The 24,697-nt window shown below is 45.8% G+C and overlaps 1 protein-coding gene across 2 annotated transcripts in view; it reads right to left on the bottom strand.

Annotated features, from left to right (window-relative positions):
* Window positions 1–787: 787 nt before the first annotated feature.
* Window positions 788–24,697, bottom strand: part of Hlf (HLF transcription factor, PAR bZIP family member) — a 56,081-nt gene continuing 32,171 nt past the window's right edge. The window contains exons 3-4 of one of the 2 annotated variants that reach the window (XM_052197043.1): window positions 7,956–8,176; window positions 788–3,174 (exon numbers count right to left, since the gene is read on the bottom strand). In XM_052197043.1, the coding sequence (XP_052053003.1) occupies window positions 2,956–3,174; window positions 7,956–8,176 (440 nt within the window). In that variant the 3' untranslated portion in view covers window positions 788–2,955. The remainder of the gene's footprint in view (window positions 3,175–7,955; window positions 8,177–24,697) is intronic. The other variant, XM_052197044.1, reaches the window with a different exon arrangement.

Raw genomic sequence — 24,697 nt, 5'->3', positions numbered from 1 at the left:
TCTCAGGATATTGAATGGCATTTCGGCATCTAGTTAATGTCCATGGACAAAGAGAAGTCAGCCTGGGGGTGGGGGGGGGTGCTAATTACCTGCACATAAGGCACCTGTGGAGATTCCAAAGTCTTGAGTTGTTTTGTTTTGTTTTGATTTTGATTTGATTTGAATGAGGTAGGTTTCTAAAACCTTTCCTTGTATATAAAAGAGTAAGTTTTATTATGATCTTTTTATGTCTTCTGCAGAAAACATTTGTGATGTTCATTTGGTAAAAAAAAAAAAAAAAAAAAAAAAAATTCCAAGAAAGGCCAGGTATGCTTTTCTTCAGGGACTACTGGACGGTTCCATGAGTTTGTGTGGTACACACTGAAACACTTGAACACTTCTCTACTTAAGTTTAAACGTATTCATCTTTGCTCTGGTGAATAATGTCATTGAAGGGTTCTACAATCACCCTCTTTATCTATCTTCAAAAAAAAAAAAAAAAGACCAACTCTTTGTTGTCCCATGGCTATTACTGAATTATCTCTTATTCAGTTCTGTGCAAAGTTGTTGAACCATTTTTTTTTTATCAGTAATTTACTTGGAAGATGTATTTTAATTCTCCCACTCTCTCATCTCCCACTGTGATCTATGGCTTGGAACAAAACAGGTACCTGGGAAGAAACCCTACAGACCTCGCTTTCCAGTACTGTGACACTTAGACAGAGGAGTGGCTGAGGGAGTGAGGAGGCTATCACTCGATCCGCAGAGAATTCAGATACTGTGGAGGCAGGAAACCGGAAAACATCCATGGATGAAAGGGGATTTTAATCGAGCACAAAATGTGCCTTTGAAGAAAAAGCAGACTCTCTTGACATTATACAACTCAGTGAAACAAAATTACAGCCATCTTTAAAGTCAAAACATCTATCAAACTCTTAGCCATACACATAGCACCGAGGTCAACCTTACACTGCAGGAGATGCACAGGCCGAAAGAGAACAGAATCATCTGGGGCTCTGGCGACAACACTCCATTCCAGCGACTCAGAATTCTGAAGTGAACATTTATGTGGCAGATGCTTTTCCTAAAAAACACTGTATCATCCAATAAATATTTGACTAAAACCCATTTTGTGCTTTTGGGTGACGTTAACTGACTTCCTTCTGAGACCTAATAAGAAACAAGAAAGCATTGGAGCAGGATCCGTCACAGCAAGCCTCGGTATTGTCATAAAATTTTAATTTTAAGCAGAAAACATGCTGATGTGTCAGTAATAGGTTTAAAATATTAAAGACTTCAAAAAACCCCAAGCACTCCTCCGAACAGCATTGGTGAATATATATCTTTGCTATATAATTTTAAAACATGGAATAGTTTTCCTTTTTTTCTCGTTTCTATATATAATATATGTCTTCCAAAATACATTGTCAGTATTTATATCTGAAAAATACTGTACAAAAAAAGAACTTCCTATAATTACTCTGTATAAACATTAAACAATTTAATAATCTCTCCTTTTGGTCTACAGTAAACATTTAAATTGATTGGATAAACCACAGTTTGTGACAACACCATCCCATTCTGAGATACACCAGTGTCTTTTACATTCATTTTTTTTTCAGAAGTCCGCTTGATAGGCGCACATATGTTCAGAAGCAAACAGAGGATAAGAAACACGGGCTCCAGAATCATTCATTTGTGAGGCATTCAAAAAAGGACACCACAGGCGGTCAAGGGGGAAGGGCTTCACAAAACACTGACTTTTTTTTAACTTAATTAACTGATTTCTTAAAAACAGCAAAATATCGTCCCAAAAATATATATTACACAAAAAAGTGGGTGAACTGAATCTTAAGTCAATCATTTTGAATATCAAGAGGGAAATGGAAAAAGTGATCTAGAAAAGTGGGAACGGGCTGGGCATGGGAAGGGGAGACGGCGAGACGGGGCACATCTACGGCAAAGGTTTCTCCAAGATGCATTAATTTTTTTTTGGCTTACATACTGATAAATTAACCCCTCATTCTTAGGCCTTCCAGTGCCCTCTTCCTTCCCTGTCCTGAGAATATTCTGGTCATGCGCATATGCATTACTTTATTTTTGATTTTTAAAAGACAGTGAAGTTCCTAGGTAGGGAAAATTTTCCTACGTCCACTAGTTAATACTCAGGCAGCATGCTCTAGCGTACACTAGGATTATTGCTTTAGGTACAGACAGTGCAAAACACACTCTGTGTTCTATAATGGTACTTACTTATCTGGGGTCGGTAGAATTAAAAGGAAACTTAGTAGGTAGCAGTAAGTAAATATGGGAATCTACTAAATCTAAACAGCACTTTGAATTTGAAGACAATTATCACCAAAACTGAAAGGAAAATGAGAAAGAGTAGAGAGGAAAAAGGGAAGCAGGTGGGGGGGAGGGCAACCTATAAAGGAATTCAGCTGCAGCTAATGCTAGGCTATGCTATGCACCTTTTTAGCATGGTAATTCATGGTTGAAACAGAAACAAGAGCTTATGGTCTTGATGACTGAGATCCAGGGCCCTGCTTCCTGAAGCCACACAGACCCTGGCAAAGTAAGATCACCAGAACACACAGCAAGGCAGAAAGAGGCGGGAGGGAAGAAGGAAGGGGAGGAAACCCCGCGGGGGTCTCCAGGGTCTAATAAAAACATGGCACCTTTCTTGTTTGGAACTAAAAGACAACAAGAGGACTATCTTTAAACGACAAGTGTGAAGGAATACACACATACACACACTCACACATGCACACCGCTGACCACACATGGGACCATAAGCACATATATACACACACGCACACAAACATACATACGCACAGATGCACACTGAAATATGAGTCAGTTGCGTTTATGCCTCTGGTAAAGTGCTGATGTCAGAAAGGTTGGTTTGGGTGTGGTGCTACCAGACAGGAAACAAGCTGTCCATCTATTCAAAAGCCAGCCCACAAAAATGCCATCCTACAGGGGCCCATGCCTGGCCTCGTACTTGGCAAGTATGTTCTTGCATTTGCCCAGCTCCTTCCTTAAATCAGCCACCTCCTGGCGCAGGGCCGAGTTCTCCTTCTCCAGGAATGAGGCCCGGATTGCGATCTGGTTCTCTTTCAGCCGCCGAGCATCACGGGAGCGCTTGGCTGCCATATTGTTCTTTCTGCGCCTCGCCCAGTACTTGTCATCCTGCTCATTAGTTACAGAAGGAAAAAGAAACAAGATATTAGGTTTCAGCAGCACTGGGTGGAAGCCAGGGGTGTGCTGAGACACCAGCCTGGGTTTCTTAATTTCTGTCTCCTTCCTTTACAACTTCTACATGTCTGAGGGTATGGTCTGCCAGCCATGGCTTCAGTCCTAGAGAAAGGACCAACCTGTTGCAACAGGCTTTGCCCAACGCAGTTGTGTGCCAATACGGCAGAGTTGAGAGTTCAGCTGAATGCTGAAGGCTCACCACGCACCCTAAATTCCATTCCAATTTTTTTCACTTTCTTTGTTGAACATTTTTTTAACTTTTTTTTCCTCCCATGAATACACATGTAGTCTCCTCTAACTTGGGGCTGTGTCATTGGAAGGCAATATGGTACTATCTCTCAATAATAGACACATATAAATTTTAAATTAATTAGCACCCCCTCTTTAAGATAAAGTCTTACATAGCCCAGGCTGGTCTTGAACTTACTATGTAGCCAAGGATAGTCTTGAACTCCTGATCTTCCTACCATTGCCTTGTTAGCACCATCGTGCCAAGTCTCTCTAAAATCTATCTTAATGAATATAATGTTGATGTAGCAACTCCCCATCTATGATTTCATCTAGCATTCTCCATGTTCACAGGCACAGATGCATTCTTTGTTATAAAATTATTTGCAAAAGTAAGAGAATGAGAAAAACTAATCATCTATAGTAGAGCTGGTAACTACATCATCATAGTCCCATGAAGGTATCCTCTACAGAATTTATAAATAAAGACCTGGGGTGTGGTCAGGACTGCAAAGATGTGTGTGGCACCCTGTGATATGGGTAGAAATGACAGCACAACATGCATGTTCATCACAGTGTGTAAACATTAGACTTTACTAGTACAGAGATGGCCAGATGGATTGATTGTGGCTGATATAGGTCCCACTATAAGGGGGAACAAACCAGTGAGGCAACACACACAAGGAGGCTCACCCACCCTTTTAGTTTATATCTTCAGCTATCGTAATGTCACGTAAGGGCTATGTACACTTCAGTAATTGAAAACAGAAATAAAAAATATATTAGCTTTCATTACTCAATGTACTCCTACCAATGGCTAATAATGTATTCTAATTTCCTGCGTAACTACTTTCTGGGTTTCAATTACCCTATCTGGAATTCCCACTTCTTTCAGCATCATTGCTTCCCCTACCAAAAGAAAGGAAAGCTCCCGAGGTGAACTGTGGGGGATCTTTTGGACATTCTTAATCCTTGGAGGAGCTGGTGCCAAACGGAATTTTTGCAACTCCTTTTGTATCAGCCACTTGCTCCAGCGAATATCTCTGACTTGGCAAAGCTGATACTTTAGTTCCTATCACCTAGAATAGGTAGGTGAGGCCAGTCTTTCAAGATGCCAAGGACAGTTGGCTCCGGAGGACGCCACTCACATAGGTGGAGCTCAAAGGCTGGGGATCAGTGGTCTGCCTCTGTACCTGTCCATCATCCTCAGCAGACAGGTGCATTGTGGGAAGACAGTGTGAGAGATGGAACGTGTGTGAAGGTACTTCTTGCCTGCTAGTCACAAGATTGTCCTCTGTTCCTAAAGTGCCTCAAGATTTCTATATATTTCATCATGTGTAACGGGATCAAAAACGTAGCTTCATAATAGCTGGTTAGCAAACTCTTCTTAGGAAGGAGGGAGCCATTTGAGAAATGCCCAGATGAGCTCCCTGTAGTTGTTGACAGAATGCGCTGACTGTGCTTCTCAAGGCTGGTGGGAAGGGCAGAAAGGGAGGATGCCTGGGAGGTCCTGGAAAACCCAGTGACATCACATAAGCGAGGAGAACCAAAGATATCTGCGCAGCAGTGAAGCATCCAGCTTTGATGGAAGCTCTCTGTGTGGCTTGGGTGTCCTCCTCCACTCTGCCCTCCTTTATAGTTTCAGGAAGCCTACCACACCTGTCAATATGCCTGGGAGTACGGCTTCCAAGAACATTCTAACGAAGGGCTGAGTCCCCATGGTTGAACTCATGGCACATGAAGGCAGGAGGAAAGGCTGTACACGAGTACAGCCTTGGGAAGTGGTAGAATGGATTTGGTGTTCTGTGACAATTCTGACCACGTCTTTAAGGACCAAGGAGTCACCAACTCACCTTAATGTAACAACCAACTCTTGCTTACTCAGTTCTCATTGGGAGTTTTGGCTCAGGACTCTTTATCTTAAAGGTAAAACCCTTTCCCCCAGCCTCATCTGCCCACATGTACAGAGGAGTTAGCAAAAGACTTTTAAGTAGGAGGGAAGCTGGGCAGGTGGCACACGCCTTTAATCCCAGCACTTGGGAGGCAGAGGCAGTCTGATTTCTGAGTTCGAGGCCAGCCTGGTCTACAGAGTGAGTTCCAGAACAGCCAGGGCTACACAGAGAAACCCTATCTCGGGGGTGGGGGGGGGGGGGAAGTAGGAGGGAAGCAAAGAACAGAGCTGTAAGAAAGGATGGAGAGAATGGGAATGACGGCTTGCCTCCTTTCGTCTTTCTGATTGGAGACAGGGAGGTAGACTCTTTAGTGGGAAGGACAGATTTGACACTGAATCCCCTGGTCCTCCTGTACCTGCCCAGAGCCGATGCCCTCTGGCTGCCCAGTTACCTTCACGCAGGGACCCGCTCACCGCCTACCTCTAACCGATGACACTCCCCTTTTCTCTACAGACTAGAATTTCTATGAGATCAAGTGCAGTGCTGAAGTTGGCAAACAGCTAGCATCCCCTAAGCCTCTGAAAAATGTTTGCCGAGTGAATGAATGACCCTTAAGAGTGGTAAGAAATAATTGTGACTGTCTTATCAGTGAGGACTCCTCATAGTCCTCATTTAGGTCTCTCTTGGTATATACGCTAACCCAAAAGGCCAGCTTTAGAAAAGAAGCTAAGCACCTGTGGGGAAGAACATTCTGGGTAGATTCCGCCCCACTCTATTTCTGGTTGTTTGTCATTTAGTGCTGAGTGCCACGCACACCTTGTCTTCCACCCACCCCAGCTCAGTCCTCTGCTGAGGGGAGAAGTCCTCTCAGCTCTTCCTGCTTCTCAGCAGCTCCTGATTTGTGCTTTGAGGTTTCACCTGCCATTGAAAACCACCTCTGAGGGCACATTGCAGAAGAAGGTTCCTGCCAGTTCCCTACCCACCGTGTGGAAAGGGCAGGCTTAGCCATGACAGCAGTGATCCACACAATTCCAACCCAGATGTTCATCATGGCCCCTCTGCTGCCAAGAGTACATGGGCCATTAAGTACACTCACTCTTCAAACACGCAAACTTGGAGACTCTGTGAAGGTCTGGCTACAAGTTTAATCTCCTGCTTGGTAGTATCCTGTCAAACCACATCCCAGTCAAGAAGAGGCCTGGGCTGAACAGGCTTCATGGTTTGGGTGAAGAGATAAAACTCTGAAATACACAGAATTAGATTGCTAAGAACTCAAGACCCTGGAAGGCATCCAACTGCAAGACGCTACTTTATTCAGCTTAAACCCGATCCCATGGCCCCTTAGAGTCTAACCATCAAAGCCCCGAGAATTTTTGGGTTTTCTGGTACATTTCCTGTAGATGTTGTTGGTTTTGATTCTTAAGAGTGACAGCTTTTGGTTTGTTATACAAGGGTCCCTTGTCTGGGCTACCATGCTACAGCAACCTTTTTAGAATCTGTCTTACTCTAAAAGTAAAGTTCACCCCCGTTCCCCGTTCTGCTTCTCCATATCCTCAACTGTAAAGTGATAACTTTGGAGTTCAGTCCTGACTCTTGCCCATTTTGCAGCAATTAAGGAGTTCTCAGAGGTGAGGATAACAGGTACCATCTTCTGGGAACATCTGCCTCTTGTATTCTTTCTAGATATAAAAATGTGGAAATACGGGCCTCTGTAAGTCCACATGATATCCCAAACTTTCACTTCCCTATGGAGTGTCTCTACATCTGAAGCCTATTTATGTCTGGGCGATGGAAATCAGGTGTTAGGAAAGGGCTGATTACGGTTGATCTGAATACCTTGAATATATGAACTCATCTGTTTTCAAGATTGAAAAGAAGCATAAATATAAAAAGTCCTATGAAATAGCTAACCATAAATACCTCTGTGCTGGCAGAATTTCGGGAATATTCTGCGTCCTAAGGCAAATGTATCAGAATAAACAGGTGAATCTGTTTCCCGATAAATGACATATCCCCTTCAACACAGTACAGAAAAACCACCCAGAACTGCCTGCTTAGGTAATGTCAAAGAATAGTAGTGGATCTGTCATCTCTACCCTCAATATGCCATTCTGGTCACCCAGAGTCAGTAATATGCAAGGGGAAATTCAGACTTGTTAGGTTCCTAAGGCACTTGGGGAAATGATAGAGCTCACTATAAACAATGAACATGGGACATAAACCTCAGAAAACTGGGGTCCAGTCCAAGTGCCCTTCTCAAAACATCAGGCCCCTTACAACATTAAAAGATTTGGACTTGATACATGGGCTCATGGGATCCCTTGGAGAGAGGAGCCTGTTTTCTTCCTTTGGGGACTTAACATCACCAGAATCTATTACTGCTTTTCCTTAAGTCCAATCAGTATCAAGACATGAAAGTAGATTTCAGGAAACTCCTAGACTGGAAGTTCTGTGCCAAGAAGTCCTGTGCTAACAAATATACTCGGAACTCTCAGGTCCTTCATTCCAAGTGCGTACAGACTTCTGGGAATCACCTGTTTAGTTTCCCATAATCCCACTCTCCATTTGCCCATAGCCTGATTACCAGTTCCAATTTACCTTCAAATCATCGGGAATGAAGACTTTGCGAGCTTTCTTAATCATGGGCTGTGGCTTCAGTTCTTCCTCAGAGAACTTCCGTTTGCGAGGGTCAAACATTTCCTGCCCTGGGATGCTGGAGAGGGCAAGGTCTGCTGGGTCCGGTTCATACCCTACTGGGACCTGGATGGTGTCAGGGTCAATGGGACTTGGTGTATTGCGGTTTGCTGGCAACAGCTGGCCTGGAAAAACACAGGAGTTTTAACTTATATCAACTCTAAGGCAACCCAGGTGATTCTCTGGGAGTATTTGGTGTCTTCAACCTACTTATTTCTGACCTTGCTACCTTTGGTCCTTATTCATCTTCACCGTGTTTCAGAGAACACAGGTGGCAGAATATGACTGACTCATGTCTTATGAGGCTAAACAAAGACATGTACATACTTGTTCACAAACAAGATGAAGAAAGTTTAAAACACACACACATACACACACACTCCCATTTTCCTATCATATGCATTGTGATGGCTAGTTGTATGCCAACTTGATACAAGTTAGAGTCATTTAGAAAGAGGGAACCTCAACTGAGAAGCTCTCACTACCAGATACGGCAAGACTGTGGTGCATTTTTTTAACTCGACCATTGATATGAGATGACTCAGATCACTGTGGCTGGCGCTGCCCCTGAGCTAGTGGTCCTGGGTGGCTTAGGAAAGCAGATTGAGCAAGAATTAAGGAGCAATCCAGTAAGCAGTATCCCTCCATGGTCTTTATCAACTCCTGCCCCTAGGTTCCTGCTCTATTTATGTTCCTGCCCTGACATCTTTCAACGATGAACTATGTCAATGATGAACCTGTGGTATTAAAGGATAAGCTAAATACACCATTTCCACCCCCAAGTTATTTTTGATAAAGGTGTTTTATCACAGAAATAATAATCCTAACTAAGACAGAAATTGATATGAGAGAGTTGACTGTTGCTATGACAGACCTGGCCATGCAGTTTTGTGGATGACTGTAGAAGGACTGTGACTTTGGGATGGAAAGGCCATTGAGTGCTCAGAATTCAGTGATATGAGAACTCAGATGATCTGAGGGAACTTGGAAGATAATGCTGTGCTGCATAGATTATAGAGGCCTGGCACGTGAAATTTCAGAGCAGAGTTTGAGTTCCTTAACAACACTATTAAGACCATTTGATACTTTGAGTCTAAGAATCTGTGATTTTGGTCAACTGGGGCTGAAGAATCAGTTGTGATTAACAAGAGATCAGGACCTCAGAAGTGAAACCCCTGCTTTACTGGGACAACTGATGCTGGTCACCTCAATACAAGAAATTTGTGGTGATTAAGAGGAGACCAGCATCAGGCTGTAGAGATGGCTAAGAGCACCATCTGCTCTTTCAGAGATCCTGAGTTAAATTCCCAGAAACCACATAGTGGCTCAAAACCATCTGTAATGAGATATGATGCCCTCTTCTGGTGTGTCTGGAGACAGTGACAATGTACTCACATAAAATAGATAAATCCTTTTCAAAGGAGGGGGAGGGAAAGAGGAAGAAGGAGAAGGAGAAGAAGGAGAAGAAGGAAAAGAAGGAAAAGAAGAAGAAGAAGAAGAAGAAGAAGAAGAAGAAGAAGAAGAAGAAGAAGAAGCAGTAACATCACAGAGGTGAAATCTGAGAAATGTTTCCTTGGAGTCAGCATAGAAGCTGAGGTGGCCAAGGTTGATGCTGGCACCAAACTTGGCCATACATAAGAGTCCTGGGTGGTCCTGGTTTTGAGGGCATGAAGGGATCATGGAGAACAGCTGAGGCTTAGCACTGCATAGAGTATGTGAGGCTCCTCTGTCAAAGTAGAAGTCCCAAGATTGAAGAAGTGTTCATGAAGAGGCACTAAGTGGCTAGACCAGAACCTCAAAGAGAACCTAAGAGAGGCTCTCTGTGAAGGCGCTGCCCAGCTGCAGTGTAGACCCCAGAATTATGGAGGGGTCAGTACCATGGGACAACTACCATGGTGTTTTATCACAGCAACTATAACTCTAAGATGCACATGGAGCATCAGCCATGTGCCTGGCATGCTGGATGATGTAATGGATAGAGTTACAAGGTTGTCACTTCAGGTTGCTTCCTGGGTGAGTCGCAGAGACACACCTAGAATTAGCCAGTTAGGGTTGGGTGTAGTGGTTGAAGGATGGAAGTCAATCTCATATGCATCCAGAGTGTAGGAAACCATACATAACACAAAAGAGGTGGGTGGGGGATGGGTGGGTCCCACCGATGACAACTGCTGGAGCTGCATCTTGAGACAGACAGTAATCCACAAAAAGGCATTCTAGGCACAACACTCAGGTAGATATAAGTATTTCAGTTTCTGTCTGTGTTGTGTTGTTATGTGTGTACACATCAGTGTAGGTATGTGCACATGTGCAGATGTGTATACAAGGATGTATATGAGGCAGGGAATAGACATCGGGTGCCATTTCTCAACCATGCTCCACCTTTATTTTTTCAAGGTAGTGTCTTTCATTGAACCTGACACTCATAATTTTAGGTAGGCTACCTGGCCAATGAGCTTCCGGGATCCACCCGTCTCCACCCCTCTTGGGTTTTTACATGTGTGGGCTCTAGGGATCTGAATTCAGGTCCTAATGTTTTTGTGGCAGATGTTTTACCAACTGAGCCATCGCCTCAGCTCTAGGTTGGCTTCCTTGTGTTTTCCCCTGGGGATAGAACCTGGGAACTGAGCCCTGTAGGCAACTGCTCTGTCCCTGTGCTACATCCCCACCTATCCGGTTTGTGTGTCTTGAGTAGTTATGAATAGTCATCAGTTGTTGGAACCCAGAACCAGAAGACAGAATGAGTTTAGGTAAAACTACTCATGCCGAGACCACAGGTAAGAGGGTTGTGGGGATCTAACAAACTAAACAACAACACTGAATGTCACAGGAGAATTTTGAGGAGTAAAACGGCAAACAGCTAGTTTAGAACAAGACTTTTGGGGTAAAATGGACTGAAGGGGCCACGGGTGGAGACAGGTCAGATACAGAGCTGTTGCGGTACACCATGCCGCAGAAGAGTGGCTGTATGGATGCTGAGAAGGGGCACAGTACAATAAAGCACTTAGCAGATCAGAAAGGGCATAATGGAGACAACCTAACTTCTTCTTGAACCCTCTACAGACAAAGCCACTGGACTGCGCAAACATCCACGGAACAATGGGTAGATTGTATTTCTTTGTCTAGCTGGTGAAAGTGAACTTAATAACAGGCCAAATGTTTATGCTGGGAGTTCTGCAGCTTAACTTCTGGTTTCATCCAAGTTTTACAATTGCTCCTTTCATGCCCGGAGAATAAATGCGAGGACACAGCTTGGCTGCATCTGAACCAGCTCCTCTTCTTCCTCATTCCCAAAGGTAGCCCCCCACCCCCACCCCCACCCCCGCCATGTAGGAAGAATCTTTAGGTTTCATTAAACACCAACCCCAGGGTGAAGCATGCAATCTATTGCTTTTATTGCAGTGAAACTGAAACCCTGCAAGCCTGTTCCTGAAAAGGCCAGGAAGGGAGTTTGAAAAATAAATGACCCAGATGACCTTCTGCGTCCCTTCTCTGCTTTGGGCTCTCTTTATGCACTGCCTGCCAAAGAGGAAGGACCTCCCACCCCCATGCCCAAGGCATTGGCAGGTGATAGAGTTTTTCTCATTAGCCAAGCTGCTACACAGCTCCAGCTTCTAGGGACTGCTGAGCTCTGTACTGGATGGTCATAATACATAATACATAATTTCATCCTGTGCCTCTTGAACTTGCCTTTAAACGGAACCTCGTGTCCATCAAATAGGGATGTTATTTTTCACGAAGGAATTAACTTTGAACTTGATAACAATACTACCTAATGTCCTATCACTGCATCCCCAATCAGTTTATAGGCATCTACTGTCTTCTCTTACCTTTTTACATAAATTTGTCATGTTCGTGTGTGTGTGTGTGTGTGTGTGTGTGTGTGTGTGTAAGAGAGAGAGAGAGAGAGAGAGAGAGAGAGAGAGAGAGAGAGAGAGAGAGAGAGAACTTGCAGGAATTGGTTCTTCTTCTCTGTGTAGCCTTCCTTCATAGTTTTATCCAGCCCCAACTGAGACATCTACAACAATCGCTCCTACACCAAAGGTTCAGGGACCACTGAGGAGGAGGGTTGTGGAGCAGAAAGATTTTAAGACCCAGAGAACCAGAATGCCCACTATGAGTTAAGGTCTTCTACAAACGATAGGGAAACTACACTCAAAAGATCTAAGCTGACAGTGACACTACCAGCTGATATACCAATATGGATGGGGGAATCTTAAAAGGCCTTACCTCTAGAGGAAGAGCTACAGGTTAGTTCTTAACAGCTGCTGAGAAAGATAGAATCCATCTTCTCCTGGGACAACTCCCAAGCAGTTTACCTGATCTCCAGTGGTCAGCCTTAACCACATACACATGGGAACAACACGAAACAGCCTCAGCAGGATATATGTATGTGTAATATTTCTAATAATCATTTTATTATTATAACATATGCTATTAGTAAATATAATTTTATATAATTAAATATAAATATTACATATAAAATCAAGTATGAGGTCATAAATTTGAGGAGTGAGGGGCAAAGAAGAAGTGGGATGGAAAGAGGGAAGGGTAGAAATGATAATATAAACAGAATATACATATATATGAAATTCTCAAAAAGATTTTAAAAGATAGTTTTTTGTAATTTAAAGATACTTTTATTAATTTTTTATTTTGTGAGCCTTTGTGTGAGCTCATCTGTGCACATTAGTTGAGGTACGAGGACAACTTGTGAAGGTTGGTTCTTTCCTTCTACCGTGTGGGTCTTAGATATCAAACTCAGCCCATCAGACTCAGTGGGAGCACTTTTAGCTCCCTGAGCTATCTCATGAGCCCAGTGTTTATCCAATTCTAAAATTAAACTTCATTGACTCCTTATCGAGATTACGTTGAACAGTTTTTCCCACCCTGTTTACGATGGTAGAGAGTTTCACTACTAAGAGATTTTCCATTGCAACTGTATATCTGGCATATGTATACAATATGTTCATACATCTGTATATAACCCTGTATTACAACTACAACTGGTTTATTTGACTCACTCAGAATTTCCTTTCGTGTACAACATTTTAAAAGATGCTAACTAATGTTTTCCAAATGACTGGCTCTAATGACTGATATTGGTAAGGCTTAACATTTGACAGGCCAAGTTATGCCTTCATTATCGTGCTTTTTAAAGGATGTCTGTGGTTGCTCCTATACACACATCCTTTTGGGTGCATTTCAGAATGCATTTGTTGAGTTTTATTTAAAATCTTCATTGGGAGTTTTTGGTGAGAATTTGCAAGTGTGCCATGCGGGCGGAGTTATCTTTACACAGTGAATATCCCATTTTTATTTAGTGGGGGGTCTTCAAAAAAAGTTCAATTCTTACAGTGGCCTTAACTTGTCACATTTTTTGCTGTGTTTGTTCATTTTAAATGCTTTATAGTAGCTGTTACCGGTTCCTCTGTCTCCTAACTGGTTTTTGCTGGTATGTAGGAAGTGACAGGTTTTGAGATGCCGGGCCCATAGCCAATGACTTCCCCCACCCCCATCCTGCTTCTAACAGTTTTAGCAAGTCTGATTTTTCTTAACTTTTTAGTAAGTAGTTTTACCATCCACCTGTAGAGCCATCAATTATAATGCTTCTAATTCCTGTTTCTTCCTCGACAAGAGCTTTATTTAATCTCACCGCATCAGCATCATTCATATCAGCATCATCCGCATCAGCATCATCTGCTTCATCCACATCAACAACATGAGGTGGAATGAGGTGAGATGGGTAACTCCATTGTCCAGACGTCAGTGGAAGATACTGTGGAGACCTCACACCATAAAACCCCAAAGGGTCACAGTCCTCCACCTCTGCTGTATTAGCAGTTGTTTTTCAAATCAGAAATAAGAACATTAAATTTCCTCAAATGCCTTCCCCTCTTTATTTTTTTTTAAATTGTTTTTAACTTATCCATCCCACAATCCTCCTTCTTCCCCCTCCCCTTCCCTGCTGAGCTTAAACAAGAAGGAAGACCCAATTGAGAAAGCCTGAATCTCATTTCGCTGGAGGAATAAAATAGTCATAAGGGGCAGATGGAGGGAGGTGCTGGGAGGGAAATGGGGGGTGTGGGGAAGGGCATGAACGATGGCGAAATGAAGATGAATGGAAATCTGCAACTGATAGGGGTGAGGAGGTTGGGGTGGGGGCATCTCCAAGATGAGATATGGCCTGGGAGAGGGAGATGCCCAAGAATCAATGGGGGTGATCTCAGCTGTGACTCACTACATTGGAGATATGGAACCTGAAGAGGCCTCACCTCTTTAACAGATGTTAAGATAATTGTGTGTACCCCCCTCACCCTGTATTTGCTATGTTAATATTTCTCTCAGGTTTGATTTAAACCCTGTAGGTTCAACCCCACTAAGTAGGTTCAGCAGTCTGCTGGGCATCGTGTTCTGCTTCTACTGGCCTCATGATGACACTCATTTACAGAAGAGCCAAGGAGGATTCCGGAGGGAAAGGAAGAACAGAGATCTTATGGAAATCTGGGAAGAGATTCAAAGTCACCTTCAGACCCACGTTGGGCTCTACTTAGGCCACCTCGTAGGCCTGCGGAAACCTCGTTCTCTTCTTTCATAAGAATGCATCAGTCTCTGTCCAATTATCTGATTAGCTGGCAGGCTTCAGTGAATGGGAGAGTAGCAATCTGTGTCCTTTCTGCTCGGGTCATTGGTTTGTGTTCTTAAATTACAGCTGCATCAAAGTAACCAATAACCATTTTATTTATTATTTAGTCCACAAGGCTAGTTGCAGGAACTGCAGTCCTTCTGATGTGCTCCCCGGCCCGGTGGACAGGCATTAGATTTAAAGCAGCCACGTAAAAAGAGACGAAGACATCGTCATCGCTGTGTTAGTCCCTCAAAAGCACAAGCAAACGGAGGGAAGTCATCCTCTACCAAGAAAGGCTGAGAGGCGTCTAGAGAGATGGCTCAGTGGTTAAGAGCCCTGGTTGCTCTTCTAAAGGACCTGTGTTCAATTCCCAGCACCCACACGGTAGACCACAGCTGTCTCTAACTCCAGTTCTATGGGATCTGACACCCTTATACAGATAGACATTCGGGCAAAACAACAGTGTACATGAAATAACAGTAAATAAAATTTAAAAAGGAAAGAAAGGCTGGGAAAAGAGGAGGTGATTTGTACATTGGCCAAAGTGACCCCTTTCCAACCAACAGGTGAAAAGCCTCCTGACCCCAAACCCAGTCTTAGGCCTTTCTCTCCTGCCTGCTCCTCCCCTCTCCTTTATTAGTTTGAGGTCTGTTTGTTACAATCTCCTGAATCCCAGATGGACCAAATAGCATCTTTTCTCCTCTTGGAACCTCCCAGATTTCAGAAGAAAACCACATTCAGGGTACATAGCCTACCTGCTTCAATATAAAACACCCCTGTTCCTGGAAATCCCTTTAGTATATAAGAAGCCCATTGGGGGACTATAATGATATTTCATGATCAATAGGAGAGTTTGCAATATGTACAGAGATTAAATAAAAGTCTCCTGAGTATATTCTAAAACTGTGGGTCTTTCCAGACTTTTGAGTCCAGGTCAGCTGGTGTCTGTTCTGATGGCAAGGAACACTATCTCTGTTAACAAGCACCCTACAAGTGTGGGTACATTCCAGGGACCCGAGGTCCCATTCCTCCCCTGCCCACAACTTTTCCATGTGGCTTTGCAATTTCAGGTATAATCTATTTCCAAGCCTCTCTAATCTGGCCTCATCTCCTATCTTGTACTGACCAAGAGAATATGAGAAGAGCCTTTGGCTTTCTGCATCTGAGCCTAAAGGCACTTTGCAGGATCCTGTCTCTGTCAGTAGTGTGTGTATCATTGCCATAAATGTGTTTGGGCAAGCCTGCTGGAAGGAAGGGCCCTAGAGAGGCCATGGGATCAGCTCAATTACCTGCTCCCTAGAAGTGCAGATCCCGCTAAGGTCAGAACAGCCACGGAGTGACTCAGAGCAATTGTACCTGAGTGAACCGTTAAATCCTTACTTGCGTATGTTCCTGGGCTTTTGTGACTGTTTAGCGTTCTCAAGGCAGCAGATGACTGTTCCAGGAACAGAGATACTTCACTTGGTGATGTTTACGGTCCCATTCCCACTGAGTTGGGGGTTAAGTAGCTAACATTGAACTGGGAAGTGAGACATCCTTAAGCTCTTCCTAATTCCAGTTCTGCCACTGTTATATTACACATCAGAACAGTCGTGAAAAGGCACAGAGAGAGACAGAGAGACAGAGACAGACTGAGAGACAGAGATGTTCTTGTAGTATCTTTTTGAGTTTTGGTTTCCTTGAATACAAAAGGGTGTTGGAGTGTTGGCTGCATAGCCAGGGAGAAAAGACTGTGACAATGAATTTGACAATGCACACAAGTAAAGCATTGAGCACAGGACCAGGAAAAGACCTTGGTAAGCGGTCCATCTATAACCACGTATGTAAAACGTACATTCCAGGATCACAGAGACCCACTCACTTGCAGGGTTGGCCCTATTGCTAAGCCAGCACCATCTCTCTCCTGAACTACTGCAACTTCTGTCCTCCTGTCTATTCTCTCTCTGTCCTTCCACCCTTGCCAAATCATGCCATCCGGTGGCCAGAAGACACTCTGTGAGCAGACACTCAGGCAGGTCCCCTCTTGCATAGAAGCTTCCAGAATCACTCCACCACCACATGTGACAACATTGGAGACTTCTCTCCTACACTAGCCCTTCCTGTGCATTCACATACCTACGTGCTAGCTGCCTCAGGCCTGGATATTTAGTACAGTCCCTAACTACAACCTCGGGACTGGGTATTCAGTATGGTCCCTAACTACAACATTCTTCTCCTCCACTCTCCGCCTGTTCCTCTGCATGATTTTGGTCCCAGCTCCAATCCTTTGATGGGCTTCAGCCTCGCCCCTACCCTTGGGTTCCCTCTTAATATTCATCTTTATCCACATTATTACCTTCTGTAGCATTGAAACAGGGACTAGTTTTTCCTACTTTTGCTTTCAAATTGCTTGGGGGGGGGGCTTTACTTTTCAAAATCTGAAAAGACTTTTTTTTAAGTGGGCACATTTTTCTTGGGTATCTGTTTTGCAGGGAGCTGTGCTAAATGTCACCAAGGGTGGACCACCAAGAAGTTACAAAGTAAGAAGAGGAGGAAGAAAGGGGCCAAAGGAGATGTAAGACATGGGATGAAGGAAGACACTGACCAAGGGACAGAAGAGTGAATGCAAGAAGAAATGCAGGCTAAATAAAAAGAGAGGGTATGGGAGGGAAGAGAGGAGTTAAAGGCAGAGAAAAGGAAAAGACAAAAAAGGCTTGCCCTGGGACTGGAGAACCAGCTCTCTGGGTAAGAAAGCCTGTGGCACAAGCACAGGGATGATTTCAGATCCCAGCAGTTAAGGCCCAACGCAGAGCTGGTCCTGCGAGGGCTCTAACCACAGGATGGAGGCTGGCACAGGCAGGAAGGTCACCGGGGCTCACTGCCCTCCCGCCTAACTCAGGAGAATGAGCCTTAACACCACTGGCCATTGACCCTCCTCTGGCCTTCATAGACATATACACTATGCTGTGTTTGCATGTGTGTGTGCACACGAGCACATGAGAGAAAGAGAAAGAGAGAGAGAGAGAGAGAGAGAGAGAGAGAGAGAGAGAGAGAGAGAACAAAAGGAAAGAAAGAAAAGGCTTAGCCCAAGATTATACTGGAAAGGATGCTCTGCTCCCCCCCAGGAACTAAAAGCTTGTTCAAAACTTCAATGTTTTTAAGTGTTCTGAGCCTGGGATCCTAGGTGCTTGTTCTGCCTGCCTGCCTGCCTGCCTGCCTGCCTGTCTGCCTGCCTGTCTGCCTGCCTGCCTGCCTGTCTGCCTGCTGCCTGCTGCCTGCTGCCTGCCTCTGCCTCTGTCTCTCTCACCCCCTTCCCGCTACCCCCAAGACATACTGGGATATGGTGCCTGGAAACATTCATTCTCAATCCTGGACACTAACTACAAAGAAAGTCCCACTGTAAAGGCGTCTCTGATCTGCAGGTTCTTATCAGACAGCTCTGTTCATGGAGTAACAGGCTGTCGGCAGAAAGAAGGCTGAGCAGTAAGTCCGCAGCCCCCTCTGAGCCCTGGTGTGTGGACAGCAGGAAGGGAGCTGCTCTGCTCCATCCAGTGTGAAGACAGACAGACGGATGGACGGACAGAAGCCGTGTGTCCTGGGGGCAAGCAGATGTGCTCCCTCCCTGGAGTAATGAGTACCGAGGGGTGACTGGGTGGAGCCCTTGCTTCTGTCAGGATCTCAGAAAGATTAGCTCCTTTGTTTAATTCCCATGTTAGCTCTTCGAGGGTGGACTTACTAGCATCCTCAGTCTCCAGATGTGGAAATAAAGGAATGGAAAAGCAGAGGAGCCAGGCATGCCCAATAACAGAGTCAGATTCACCTCCTCTTCCTCACTCTGCAACTAGCAAGTCCCACCTCCAGGGCAAGCCAGGAGTGGCCCTGTATCATGACCGGGCTAAGGGTCCTCTGAACAGAACTGCATTGAATTATCAGCCTGCCCTGCTCAGGGACACAGCCTCTTGTCTTCAAGAAGTAACAGTGAAAGGCCAGAACGATGAGAATACTCTTTTTTTCATTCGAAATATTTTTCATTTACATTTCAAATGATTTCCCCTTTTCTGGCTTCCCACTCCCCGAAAGTCCCATAAGCCCCCTTTCCTCCCCCTGTTCTCCCATCCACCCCTTCCCACTTCCCTGTTCTGGTTTTACCCTATACTGCAACACTGAGTCTTTCCATAACCAGGTGCCACTCCTCCATTCTTCTTGGGCATCATTTGATGTGTGGATTATGTCTTGGGTATTCCAGTTTCCCAGGCTGATATCCACTTATTAGTGAGTGCATACCATGAATGATCTTTTAAGACTGGGTTACCTCACTTAGTATGATGTTCTCCAGCTCCATCCATTTGTCTAAGAATTTCATGAATTCATTGTTTCTAATGGCTGAATAGTACTCCATTGTGTAAATATACCACATTTTTGTATCCATTCCTCCGTTGAGGGATACCTGGGTTCTTTCCAGCATCTGGCAATTATAAATAGGGCTGCTATGAATATAGTGGAACGCGTATCCTTATTACATGCTGGGGAATCCTCTGGGTACATGCCCAGGAGTGGTATAGCAGGATCCTCCGGAAGTGATGTGCCCAATTTTCTGAGGAACCACCAGACTGATATCCAGAGTGGTTGTTCCAAATTTCAATCCCACCAGCAGTGGAGGAGTGTTCTTTCTCCACATCCTCGCCAACACCTGCTGTAAGTCACTCAAGTAAGCTAGCTGGGACTCAGCCGCTCGCCAGCCAGACCCGAATTGCACACTTCCTCCATCCCTTCACCCTCCCTCACATCAGCCGCAGAACAAAGGGAGCCCTCGTCAGATGGGCACACCTCAGGGCTCAACAGGTGCCTAGACAAGAGCGGGTGATCCAGAGGGTAAGTACAGCCTTCAGTCATACACACAAGCCCCAGGGAAGTCAGGTCTGCACTCTGCCTCTCTCCCTCTGTGTCACTGCTTCAGCTCCATCTTGCTCTAGACCCAGGATAGTAAGCTCTCGCAGAGAGCAGGACCACATATGACAGGACAACCACTGAGGCACCGACCCCGTCACTGTGGTCCCTCATATACAAGCATATGGTGCAAGGAATCTCTATGCACCCAGACACTCCTCCCCCTGAGAAGACAGGGTTCCTGAACAGACGTTACACACACACCTTCTGACGGAAAGATGTTGGCTTCCAGGTCCCTTCATGAGGGAGACGTGTTTTATATCTCTATTCCTTCTGACTGCCATGACAGTGTTTGCTGTGTGTAGATCACCATTCTGTGGCTCTCATTCCTGCCGAGGACCCTTTTCTGGGACCTCTTCTAGAGCAGGGAACACTGCTCATTAGAAATGCAGACAGACGGCGGGAGCCTCGGGTTACTGTGCAGACATGGCCAAGTCCAAGAACCACGCCACACACAACCAGTCCTGCAAATGGCACAGAAATGGAATCAAGAAACCCCGGTCACAAAGATACGAATCTCTTAAGGGGGTTGACCCCAAGTTCCTGAGGAACATGCGCTTTTCAAAGAAGCACAACAAGAAGGGCCTGAAGAAGATGCAGGCCGACAGCGCAAACGCAGTGAGTGTGTGTGCAAAGGCCATCAAGGCCCTTGTGAAGCCTCAGGCCATCAAGCCCAAGATGTCAAAGGGCCCCAGCCACAAACTCAGCCACCTTTTCATGCTCACCCTAAGCTTGGGAAGTAGATTCAAGAAGCTACATGGCCAAGGGGCATAGGCTCTGCCAGTCAAAGTTCAAACCAAGGCAGAGGCCAAAGCTCCAGCTAAGGCCCAGGTGTCAGCTCCAGTCAGGCTCCCAAAGGTGCCTAGGCCCCTGTGAAGGCCCCATAGAAAAGGCTCCTGCCATTGTGAAGACAGATGCACTGCTGTGACACACCTACCCACACACTATTTGTAGATGATCAGTGTCCTATGCTGTTTTTTCAAATAAACTTGAGGCTAGAAAAAAAATTAAAGAAAGAAAGAAAAAGAAATGCAGAGGATTGGGGCTTTTTACCCACAGAGCTCTAAGGCTGAGGCCACGCCTTTATACTATGGCGCCCCATCCCCTCACCTGCAGACTGGGAGACAGACAACACTGATCACCTCGCCTGGAACCATGGGACACAACAAGAGGGAAGGCCCTGGGTGGGTCTGGAGCCTGAATCTCTCTCCTGCCATGCCCTTGGCTCCCACTTCCTCTAGTGCTAGCCTTGCTAAGCCTGTTAGACACTGCCGAGTGTGACCCTGTGCCCAGGACAAGCACTTTGCCCTGGGGCTGTGGATCAGTACTCGGAGTGGCCCTGACTTGACTTGGCAGCTTCTAACTTGGCAGGAGCTTGGCCCGGAGGATTAGCAAGGCCTCCCGTTCCAAGGGTATTTGTCATCAGGCCTCTTGCCAGAGCTGTCAGCAGAATCTGCCTTCTTGAACCCGCTGTGTGGTGGGACCAGAGCTCACAACCACAGCCTGGCAGAAGCCAGTCGGGTGGGGAGGGAACAGATGTTTCAACTAGAGGCCAGAGTGTGTGTGGCCCTAGGTCTTCCCCTTTGTTGTCCCCGAGGAGAGGACAACAAAGCACGCTCTAAGGGCTCTTCACGAGGCTGAAAATCTCGCAGACCTGGGGGGGGGGTGTCACGGAGCGTCAGAACCCAGCATGTATGGTTCTGTGGCTTCTTTAGACAGTAATAACACTTCAGGAGGCCACAAATGAACTCACGGTGCCAAGAGTCCTGAACGCCAGCGAGAGTGGCAGTCAGGACCCTGCAGCTTCAAAGCCTCAGAGGTGGATACAGATGCCATGGATGGCAAACACGATGCCTTGCTCCCCCTGCCCCTGTCAAATGCCTCTCCCCTGCCCCACACTCCGCTCCAATATTTGGAACTATGTAGAAACGGGGTAGGTTCCAGGTTTCTTCTGCACTTGGGAGGGACGGGTAGGTAGGGTTAAGTCCTGGGGAATGAAAGGTGAATTCAGATAGCCAACTGCTGGCTGACTTAAACTTTGCAAAGTGGCCTTAAAGCAGTCTCTCTGAAAGGGACCAGCCAGCTCCCTCCTCCCAAGGCTGCTGCCTCTTCCCAAGAGGTATAATGGGTAATGGCCAGTAACTGCCTTTCCACAACCGCACATAATAAAGGCCAAGTCAAAGGGACCATGGAGTGACACTCCATGGAGTGACCATGGACAGACTGCAGTCAACCCACTAGAGAGGCCTCCGTGGTGTGCAAAGTGACGAAGGCTATCAGTGCCACCATATCTCCACGGAGGGAGAGGGGAGGGCTTCTGCATGAACACCTAGACCTCCTTGAGTACGTGCTTCCCATGAACGACCTCATTCTGCCCATCCTGCCAACCCTGTGAAATGGGTAGGACTAAGTGGGTACATTTTACTAGTGGGGAAAAAAATCGAGCCAGTAAGCAATCTACCTGACTCCCCCAGGATGGGCGACCTCCTTATCGAGCCGGGAAATGAGCTATCCCATACCTGCGGTCTATTTTCAGAAAGCGGCTCTTCCCATGGTTTTTTTTTTTTTTTTCCAACAGCAATACCCACCACTAGCATCAGCACTGCCTAGGTCCCCGGAGACTCTTTAATTGCTGGAGTTGGTGGAAATGTGCAGGCCTAGTCATTTGAAACCCGCAGTTTACAAAGCGCTGCCAGGAATAGTTATTACAATGAAGGTTCTCCTTTGGGCTACCAGTACATTTTGGGTTGGATTTAGAAGGGGACGGCGAAAGGGGAGACCAAAGGAAAAGACACTGCTTGCGCTCATCCACTCTTAACCTAGGACCTACGCCCTCCCCCCAAAAATGGGCCCGTGCTCTTCACGGGGACAACTGGACAACCTTGCCCCCTGCTGACCCCTGGCCCAGATTAAACAAAACAGAGGAAGGAAAACAGGATTGTTTGAAACATCAGCTTCAGGATAAGATGGCTATCACTCAGGTGCATCTGTGGCATCTCAAGGAGAACCTCACATTCCCTGCCCCCACCCTGCACAGAGGCTCCAAGTTTGGCACCCAGAAATGAACACCCAACCCCGCTGCCCCAGCCTCCTTGGTTTCTTGGTTTCGGTCCAAGTGTTCTCTGCACCTCTCCTGCACGGAAGTTCACACAGAGTGCTAACCAGTCAGGCTCTCCAGTCTCACTGCCATCTCAGCCTGGATGCGTTCAAGCCCAGACCAACCCCGGCCTGCCGTTACCCTTCACCCTTCCTCCTGTTTGCTTCTCATGCCTGAAAGTATTTCTCAGTGGTGTCTGCCTTTCAAGTGTAAGCATCTACTCTTAGGCAGAATGGAGAAATGAGCCACGGTCTGGACTCCGAAGAGCCTCTCAGTTATGGGACCTTTAGGGGCGACTCCCTGAGCCTTGCTCGGGATGCACTCAGATGAAGTATTGAGATTAGAGACTGAGCGGTTAGACAAGGCTCCTTCTAGGTCTAGTGGTAAATAGCGAGCTCTCGGTAGTTTCTCTTTTGTGCTTGGGGCTCCTGTCATGGGTTGGATGCAACCCTGTTCACATAAGACTTAGACAACCACGCTGTGTAGATACTAGGTCTTCCTGCCAGAAGTTATCCCATCCATCCACAGAACTGCCAGCTTCAGGACATTTTTTACCATGATCAAATGCCACCAATATTCCAAAGACTGCCTCCCAGCCTTAGACCCTTGGTGGTGGATGACCTCCACAGTGAGGCACATCGCCACGTACCCCTGCCGTGTACAATCACCCAGAGTCACACTTGTTGGCTTTCACATCTTGTCATCTCTCTTCGTCCTACCAGCTAAGAAGCCCTCCCTGATCCCAGGCCTCTGCTTTCCCTTAAGTATGTCAACATTAGTAGATAGTAGGGCACATTGATCTCCCTCGGAATAGCAGCTAAGTCATTTTGCACTTACCATATGCCAACCTGGAATTTGTAGCATAGAAAATGACTCTTGACTTTTAAAATGATTACCAGTCCTCAAACTTGACTGCAAATCTTTCCAGGCAAGACCACAGCCATAAAACATACAGGGGAGTAACAAATGCTTGCTGAAAAAAGTATGTGTTTACTTTAAAACCTTTTATTGGGTGCCTACTGTAGACGGGGCTCTGAGAGAAGAAAGCGGAAATCTAAATTCTAGAAAACATGCAGTTTGGATGTGGAGACTCGTAAGTACACGGATGATTAGTGTATGAGCTGTTCAGTGATTGAAAGAACTTTGTCCAAAGAGCCAAAGGTTGCAGTTGAAAAGTTGATTGTTAATCTATCTCTTTGGAGGGAGTACAGGACATTCGGAAATACCTTTCAAAGGTAGCTGGCATCTGTTCTAGGCCGTGTCTGGAAACTGGCCAGAAAGTCAAAACATAAAGATTAAGGGGGAGAGGGAGGAACAGAACACAGGAAGACACCAGACACAGGGAAACAGCTGGAGCTGAGGGGCAAGGAGTGTGGATTGAGGGCAGAGAACAGTGAGAGATGTTCGGATTTCACCAGTCAGGAAATGCAGGTCAGCGGGGGAGATCCAAGCAAGAACGTCCCATGTGTGGCTCTTTTCTAGAAGATGAATGTGGCTACAGCATGGAGTGGAGGACCAGAATGGGTGAGACTGGCTACCGATGTGGGATTCTCAGTGTGAGTTTTAGTGTGGATACCTGGATAGGTGTTATCATTCATTGATAGGGGAGATAGGCAGAGTGAACACATTCAGAGGAAGGGGCCTCTAGTGGCCCCATGTGCTCGCAGATCCCTGATGGAGAAGCCTCACGGCCATGCACCTCTGTTTTATAGGTAGATTTAGACATCTGATGAGTAACGTTGACCAGTGACAGATGTGCTGATCTCGGGGCCTCTCCAGGAAGAGAACACGCAGCAACAAGGAAGACAATGCAAAGGTCCTGGAGAAGGCCCTTTAGGCTCAGAGGAGGAGCCTCAGTGTGACATACTTAGAAACGGCCACCAGCTTTTTAACCAAACATAAATGGGACTGACCAATGAGAGATCCACCTGAATATCCTGTTGCTCGCTAATGAGCAGTTAGCATGCCTCCTAACCAAGCAGCCACGATATCACCGCC

The sequence above is a fragment of the Apodemus sylvaticus genome, chromosome 10 (genome assembly GCF_947179515.1).
Source record: "Apodemus sylvaticus chromosome 10, mApoSyl1.1, whole genome shotgun sequence".
NCBI classification, from domain to species: Eukaryota; Metazoa; Chordata; class Mammalia; order Rodentia; family Muridae; genus Apodemus; species Apodemus sylvaticus.
This window is presented reverse-complemented; position numbering and strand designations above follow the sequence as displayed.